This window comes from Perna viridis, chromosome 9 (assembly GCF_037379345.1).
Source record: "Perna viridis isolate PV_CMFRI_1.1 ecotype Kerala chromosome 9, ASM3737934v1, whole genome shotgun sequence".
NCBI classification, from domain to species: domain Eukaryota; kingdom Metazoa; phylum Mollusca; class Bivalvia; order Mytilida; family Mytilidae; genus Perna; species Perna viridis.
Genome location: NC_142453.1, coordinates 2950354 through 2959320, shown reverse-complemented (window position 1 = coordinate 2959320; position 8967 = coordinate 2950354). Strand labels below are relative to the sequence as shown.

At 32.5% G+C, this 8967-nt stretch overlaps 1 protein-coding gene across 1 annotated transcript; it reads left to right on the top strand.

Moving 5' to 3' along the window:
- Window positions 1–651: 651 nt before the first annotated feature.
- LOC148606119 (uncharacterized) lies at window positions 652–5758 on the top strand. Its single transcript, XM_088546082.1, has 3 exons — window positions 652–961; window positions 2792–2971; window positions 5290–5758. The coding sequence occupies exons 1-3, from the start codon at window positions 652–654 to the stop codon at window positions 5520–5522; spliced, it is 723 nt and encodes a 240-aa protein (XP_088402208.1). The 3' UTR covers window positions 5523–5758.
- The last annotated feature ends 3209 nt before the right edge of the window (window positions 5759–8967 follow it).

Genomic DNA, 8967 nt, shown 5'->3' with positions numbered 1-8967 from the left:
TTACGTTACTTTCAGCATAAGCTGACACTGTTGCTTACGATACCGTCATTATTTTTTCTTTATCGGGTATGTAAGTTTCGTTCTAGTTTCATTTTCTTTACCGGAATTTACGTCGTAAAAAGTATTGACAACCAAAGACCGATCTGCACTTTATTGTTTGCTTCCGGGTACTCAAACCGGTGAATAACAATGCAAAATCTTCAATTTTATGTTTTTTTCTTAAAACCTTTATCGTGTAGACAGATATTTGTTATTTTTTATCGGTACTTGTTTTACACAAAAAGATGTTTTGCCCACAGCACTGAACTCAACGCTCTCTAAATTACTCTCCATGCTTTTGACCCAATCTCGTGAATCACGGGGTAACATGACGAGACTTACATACCTTATTGCAGTTAGAAATATTACAACCAATGAACTATAAAATGAAAACAAAGTTATGAATACTTAAACTAAAAAATTTACTGTTAAAATCTCTCAGTCATATTGCAAACATATTGAAAACAATTCCTACAAAATGTTTCGAACTAAATAGAACTGTAGTAATGAACAAAAACTTAGATAAGTTTACATGTACATGTTTTATCACTATTGTTATCAATTAATCAATAAGGATTTGAATCAACATCATCAACATGGCAGAAATCAGCAATGATTGGTAGCAACCCTGGATACGAAATATTACGGGCAATTGAAGTGAGGTCTCTGATACAATGCGTCAGTCAATGTTCCGTTGACAGAATATCTTGTTTATCAGTGGAATACCAGACGTCAACACAAACCTGCAAGTTGTTATCATCGCTGACACAAGATGCTCCTTTTGTTCCAACAAATGATTTGGTTCACTATAGTTCTACTATTGAATTTACAACAGATGCTTTGACAACCCCTACGACAACGTCAATATCCCCGACTACAACCCTTACGACAACGTCGACATCTCCGACAACACCCCTGCAAGGTAGTTGATATATTTATTGAAGTATTTGTCTTATCAATAATTAACTGCACTGCGATAGGACAAAGTTTTATAATAAGGGAATGCTTGGGCGTTTTAGTTTGATTTTTATTGTGGCGTTGATATCAACCCGTAATTGTTTCAAAAAGTCAGATTAAATATTGGTAGATACATGTACAATGTGCATGTAAGTTGTACACTGCTACGCTGTTCATGATAAAACGATGATATAACAGACAGACAGACTTATTACGAATCACCAAGTGATTCTAGCAAGAGACGAGCACATAAGAATAAACAAAAATAAGGTAGGTAAAATATATGTGATTGCATTGCTTTTGTTTTGATCTTTCCTATAGCGTAACCATCTTCTTTACAGTATACGGTATGCAGAACAGAAATATACTTTTGTTTAAATCTAGTTTTGAAAACAAACAAAAACAACAACGATAACTTTGAATCTTCCATGTATCATCAAACTTACATAAAGGTTATTCGGAATTTGTTGCCGTTTCTGTCGTTTATAAAATGCGGGTCTAGTTTTGTCTTAGAACAATTATGTCATGTCAAAATTTTCTGCAATACGAGATATGATATATTAATCACAGCATATTTTTTTTCTAAATTGGATTTCCTCAAATTCGTAACAATAACAAAATTACGTCAAAAAAAAACATTACTCTTACGTCGCCTGATCCCCGCATGGATTGAAAATGGCATCATTTGTTTAATATCAAGCATACTTCCGTTACAAACGTCCAAATTCGTTTATACGGAGATTCTTCACATATTCAATATCCTGTTCACCCTTCGGCTAACCCCTGGGACATACCTAAGTGTTTCAGGTGAAAAAAAATCGCCATATCTCCGGATACTATTACATCCGTGAGATTTGTCTATGATTCCTTACTATGTGCTAGTTTTAGGAGTTCTTCAATGCAATCAACCATGGAGTCTCACATTCCATTTTACCCTTTTCTTCCCTTTTTATTACATCCATTATTATGCATTCAACATATCTAATTCCATATTTTTAGATTCATCATCGTGCCATACGTAATATACATAGATTTAACATGGTTTATTCAATGTTTATTTCACTGCAATTATTTTAGAATTAATGATAAATAATGTTTGTTTTTAGAGAGGCATGCTTCTAATATACATCCCAAACTTTACCCATGTTCAATGTCCTATTACCCATTCACGCTTGTTCCATAACTATAATGATAATGATGGTAATTAATCCGTAATATTGCTATAAGTAAATGTTAGTAGTATACAAGTACAATTTTCAGCTTATTAATAGGATAATCAATTGAAAGGAGTGAATAACCAAAATATGATCACGAGTGCCGAAGAACGCATAGATTTAACGAGTGTGCGGAACTTGTTCCGCGCACGAGATAAATTTTACTGTGTTCTTGGCATGAGTGATCATATTTTGGTCATTCACGATAAACAATTGATTATCCTATTTAATATATAGATTTCCTCGATTTTTTCGTTGCTATTTTCAACATAAATTTTAAATTTTATGAACGGCGGATTGATTTCAAAGTTGTGACGTTTTGACGGGAGAAAGTGCGAGAGTGAAATTACTGAATTTATTTCACAATGTGAGTTATCGAAACTTATTTCACTGGGAACATTCAACACTGCTATCTATATAATAAATGTATTTATAATAATTTTCCCTGTGTTGTATTTATTCAACCTTAAAAAAAACAGAATTTGTCATCAACAGATACTTTTACTATGTACTCAGATTTTGATATATCTAATATTGAAATGCACTGATGATATGATTTATGTTCATATCTTGAATTATAGGGTGTCCTACTGGATATAGCCATTTACCTCTGAGTAATACGTGTGTAAAACACTGGCCTAATTCTTACCTGCCATGGCACGATAGTCAAACCCTATGTAATAATGACGGCGCTGATTTACCAATACTTGATACTGTTACAGTATTTAATGAATTCCAAACCTGGATGGATTCAAATTCAAGTAAGTACCTCTCTCTTACTTCTTAAAAAATAACTTTGTTAAGTTATTAGGTCATTTTTTTTAAATAAGAACTAGTGTTGTATTAAAGGTTATGTTACTTATGCAAGAAAAAAAAAAAACAAATACAAAATATAAAAAATCTGCTATCCTTCAGAAAGTTTCTGTTCCAAATCATAATTCATAACCGATCTATTTTTTTTTCTTTTCTGTAGTAATAATCAATTTTCCAGAATTTTTAAATTTATAACTTCTTCGTAATAATGTAATGGGTTGAAGCAACAAAAACCAAAAAAAAAAAAATCAAAGACTGAAGTCTTCAAAGCCGCTAATCGTCAAATATTCTGTGCCACTGATTTTGGCTTGTATTCAACATCCGATTTGGCACAAATGCGATATGCTTTAAAATCATGTGACATTTGATAGAATCTTGGTTCCATTGGTTTCCTCTTATGTAACCGTGATGACCAGAATGTTTTTCAATGAAAACAATTAATGCCAGGGAATGCGGGTAATGTCTTTGTTCAACAAGTTGCTCTCAAATATTTAGTGGTCTTTGGGTCGCTTTTGATTTAACCAAGGAACTAGATAAGGAACCTGATTAAACAGCTGGCAATGGCTATTTATAGATACTTTGCCCTGCTAATGTATATGACCAATATAAGTAACAAGCCTCTGTGTCTGAATCGGAAATTGCTTAATGTTCAATGCCAACCGATCATTTCATCTTTCAATTTAAACTTCCCTTTCTCATACAAGCAAACACACACACACACACACACACACACACACGGAGAGAACCCGTATGAAGTAAAAACTATGAATATATGGCGGTAAATACAGCACCAAACTGCAGCATAACGTGGAGTAGTAATATCTATATATGCGAATGTGAAGTACTGGAATCACGCGCGCAAAAAGTCGCTAACAATATTAGCGACTTGAAAAGCAAAAATGGAAAACAAAAAGGAAACTATATAAAACAAAACAAATAAAAGCAAACAAACAAACGAAAAAACAAAACAAAACAAAACAACAAAAAAAAAAAAAAAACAATAAATAATCATTAGTACAAATACAAGTATAAACATAAACAAAAGAAAAAAACAAGCAAATGTAAACTCTGCCACCGCTTTTATATACAGTGCCTGAATTGGGAACATTTTCTACTTTTTCGGGTATTGGGAATAACTAATGGATAAAATGGAAGAAGTGGAACTAATTGTTATTAGACGTTCTTTGCTAGTAACAAAGTTCCACATTTCCATGTGAATTACTTTAATGCATACACAAAATATGTGTTGATAGATAATGTCCATTCTCTAATTAATATCTTTTATATGTATTAAGTTGCTTGTGAATAGAAAACGGAACTTTTGAGAGAAGTTTCATCAGCAAAGAAAAGCCCTATTCGATGTACCTTAGACTTATGACGTATTACGGTTCACTTATACTCAACGGAACTCCGTGACCTACTCGCGGTTCCTTCTTAATTGATTCATTTTTAACAATAATAATGAACCAAAGTTCGACGAACAAAATATCGGTAAAATCTATTTCTAATTACTTAAGTTTAAATGCCGAATATGTTATGTTGGCAAAAGCAAACATTTTTAAACTGACAAAATATACATTTTATTTGTAAAACGCAACAATGATCCGACGTCATCAATTAGATATATAATTTCGCCTGTTGCAAAATAATTAACAGTGTACTTTATTGTACCCGTATTTATAGTCAGATTAAAGCAGTACATTTATTTCATTTTTGAAATTAAAGAATTCTTGTTGGCGTAAAAACAAACGCACTATGCTTTACAGATAGCACGATATGGAGCGGTAGGAGTCTCGGCGAACAGAATAAAGGGACAAAATGTCATCAACTTCGATTATTTTTAATTTACTATTCATAGACACTGTGGCATCAAATTTTGACAATTATTATTAATTAAACAGATGTTTATACTTGAACACTGCCATTTTTGTCACTGTCATATTTTAACACATCTTGCTGCGCATTCAAAAGTACAAGCAAGAAGAAAAAAGTGTAGAACAAAAAAAACAAAAAACAAAAAACAAAAAAACAAAAAAACAAACAATAAAACACCAAACCAAACAGCAAAGATATGCGTTGTTCACGTATGACTAATGACTAGGCAGATAAACCAACCACAGAAACCATAAATAAAACGATTGAACACAAACACAAAATATACGAAGCAATTGAACTATCCGGTCTAGTCGAATCCTTGTATGGATCGAAAAGCCAAGCGTTGTCATTTAATATTATAACTCTCTTAAATGATCATATCTTACTGCAGATGACCGTGTTGCTGTGCATGCTCAAGATGTAAACGGAAAATACAAATGGGGGAATGGTGTGAGTGTTGATATGGGCAAATTTTGTAATGGTAATCCAGATATGACTGGACAATCCAATGTGTGTGTGTATATGGAAGATGTAGGTGAAGCCTGGTGTGGATCATCTACAAATAGACTAGATGACTCTGCTTGTTCTACCGAGTCGTTGAGGATTTGCATGGTTCAACTATAGATTCACAAACGGTCAACATAAACTTCATTTCAAAACCCTTTCTAAAGCATCGTGAAAAAATCTAAAATTATATCGTGTCAGGGGATTTCAGTTAAAAAAAAACAAACAAGTCCTGCGCCAAAACTGAATTCACCACTGTCAAATTATATAACAGGAATTACTTTCAAGTGACTAAATTGTTTCATTGAACATGTGTATTCCATAGATATTGAATCATAAGCATCCAGTCAACAACTGTCCTAGCTGCTAGTTCTTTATTTTTTAGACAATAACAGTATCAATTTGAAATAAAAACAATATTCGAGTGAGGCTTGAAATTGGGGTAAAACGCGAGGCAGTAGTTTTCATTCCGATTCGTACCGAATTCGTATATTGTTTTTATTTCTTGTCAATATACTTGTATTGTCTTTCTATTGCAAAACTATGTTATAAATCTAGTGTATTTTACACGATGTGTTAATTACATTTCTTTCTTACATATGATCCCCGACCGTGACCCTCCGATAAACAGGTACCTCACGCAAGGATAGGAAAGTATGCGAAGTCAAATTGTCATAACTGTTAGTAACCGTAAATCACATGTAAATATACAGTCAACACATTTTGGTTGTTCAAACAGAACGGTTGCAATATAAAATGTAATCCATATCAGTGAATAAAACAATCAATGAAAATATATGTTTTGCCTATGATATATAAACTTCCTGTGACAATTATGAACAGGGTAGAAAGCTCAACTAGCTAACAGGTCTAAAATAAGCATAAAATCTAGACGAATAATATTCTACCAATAACGTTCATATGTATAAAAAAATTGGAAAAATTATAAGATCATTTATTACTTGAGTAAAAGTGACACATGTATCTTAGAGATTGCTCTGAACACCTTAACATCTTGGCGAAACCCAATATTATAATATTCAATAATTATTACATTCGCTCGATGGTTATTGATATAATATATATATATATATATACGTTAGATAAAACGTATGATGAACTCATTGAAACTGGCTGTTCATAACCTTTGGTACCTGATTGGCAGAGGGTATTCCACCAAAGAAATACAAAACAAATATTGTTTCCTCGTGCACTATCAAACCAATCTAAGGCTGTTGATAAGATCGAAATATACAAAGCGTACACAGTTTCTACTGGTTTCTTTAGGCAGTATAATTACGCCATATTTAATAGTTATATTCGAATTTCGGAAATATGTTCATTAACTGTATTGTTGTATACATTATACATGTATACATACATGTATGTGTCTTATATAAATACATAGCATACGAGTTACATGTATATACTGTCAATGATACTCATATCATAATTGACAATTAAGCCTTTAAGTTATGTTCAAAATAAAAATTGCAGGACAACTGGTAATTGGAAGCCAGTGATTTAAAATCCATCGAGTATACACGTTTAATATCATTTTAATTTCCTCGGAAAGGTCAAATATTAGCAATTTGTTAAGTTATTTGCTTCGATAGCAATTATGCCAAACAATTTTCTTTCACCACAATTTATATTGACATTTATATTGGGGATTCCTATTATACAATTCAAACATTGTGATGGCTGTGGCGCGGGATCTGTTTAGGTTATATTGTCGTTGGAAAGACAACCTTGATGTTTTCTGTATATTCCACTGAACAGAGCAAAATTTTCGTACACATGTAACAGCAAAAAGATATTTCATATTTAATATTTACAGGGGTAACATCAGAAGAGCCAGCTCCACGACAGTTCTAAAAGTGTCGTAGAACAGTTCTGGAGCCAACTCTTTTGACAGTTCTGCTAACAGGACCGGCTCTTCTAGAACAATTCTGCTATTAGAGCCAGCTCTTCTGACAGTTCTTGCCGAGCCGACTCTACGGGAAAGTACTAGTTGTAAAGCCAGCTTAATTAGAACAGTTCTCCTAGTAGAGCTGGCTCTACTGGAACTGTCAGAAAAATGGGCTCCGCTATGACAGTTTTGTTAGAGGTTAGAACTGATCTCACCTGCAGTTCGTTTGCTTATTTTGGCGGACTTGTTCTACTGCAACGAAAATAAAAAGAACCAGTGTTCAAATATCATCATTATTAGTATATTATATGTTATATTAATTGTCATTTTTTTATGTTTGTTTTTTCTGTAGATCAGGTCGATTTTCGTATTTTGTTAATAGTTTCACTTCATTTACTTTAATGTTTTTACAGCTTGCTCTATAGTACGAAAAAATTAATAGTTAAGTTGCTCAAACATGTCAAGTAATGTTAAGACGAAAGGGGAAACCCATGATACGGTGACAAATGTGCACTTTATAGCTGCATTTCATTTCCATCGAAAGGAACCACGAAAATCGATTATACCTTACGTTGCTAGTTATGACGTTGTGTACGTTGTTGGTGTCACATTCGACTGATCCGGGCTGGTTACGACAACCGAAATATTACTATTAGAATGTGGAGTTATCAAAGGCAATATAGATATTAAAATGTTCGAAAATGGTTGTTGTTTTAGGATTATAATCATAAATCTTTGAAAGATGCCATTAATTGTGGAGGGAAAGCACTATTCGATCACAAGAACGTCTATTTTCATATGTGGACGGGTAACATTAAGAAATGCTTGCTTCCCATTTCACCAATATTTCTTGTTGTTTCTTGGCTTATTTTGATAAAACAAACTTTTTTTGGGGGGAAGACCATTTTGTGATGCAGACGATGTCAGATCAAAGCGAATTACAAAATCACAAATATCTCCCATTTGACGTAAACATTGTAAAAATAGAAAGAAATCGATTTAAAAACAAAATAAAAACAAAAAAAGACATTTTTTTTTAAGTTATGAGTACAGCTTTTTTTAAATCGGGACTTTTATTAACTATATTGACATTTATTACATAACCCCAATGAAAATATATATAAAATGTTCAATCAGTCTTTTTGTTAAAAGCCTTCTTGTTCGTATTTCAATTATGTCACAAATCTTAATTTTTTCGAGTTTGGCCATTGCCTACTTTCTTGCTTACGGTGTTAAATATAACAACGAATAGTATTTTTTACCAAAGTATATTCACGCTTAAAGGGCTGTGTATTCAGAATATCATGTTTATTTTAAAAAAATAATGAGTTTTATTGTCTAATAGTAGATCAATACGCATGTATGTTGTGATGTCACGTTTTCATTTTCCTGACGTTTTCTACACGTTGCGTGCTACCCAGTCTTTATCAAAAGCTTTTTTCTTTAACTTTGAGTGAACTAATAACTATGAAATTTTGAGTTTTACATGTATGCTGCATATAGTATATTCTAAAAATAATGGAACTTGGTTGAACATTTATCTTAGCGCAGCATTTTGTCTGTGTCCAACCAAAATGTCACAACATCTAAAATTTGTAATTTATATATATATGTAAGACCGTGTCTAACAAAAATGTCACAAAGCGCATTTTT

What these genes read in the sequence shown, in the direction of transcription:
- LOC148606119 (XM_088546082.1), top strand. Translation starts at nt 652, where the DNA reads ATGATTGGTAGCAACCCTGGATACGAAATATTACGGGCAATTGAAGTG. An exon ending in TCCGACAACACCCCTGCAAG is followed by an intron (nt 962 to 2,791) that starts GTAGTTGATATA and finishes CTTGAATTATAG; the next exon opens with GGTGTCCTACTGGATATAGC. An exon ending in CTGGATGGATTCAAATTCAA is followed by an intron (nt 2,972 to 5,289) that starts GTAAGTACCTCT and finishes ATCTTACTGCAG; the next exon opens with ATGACCGTGTTGCTGTGCAT.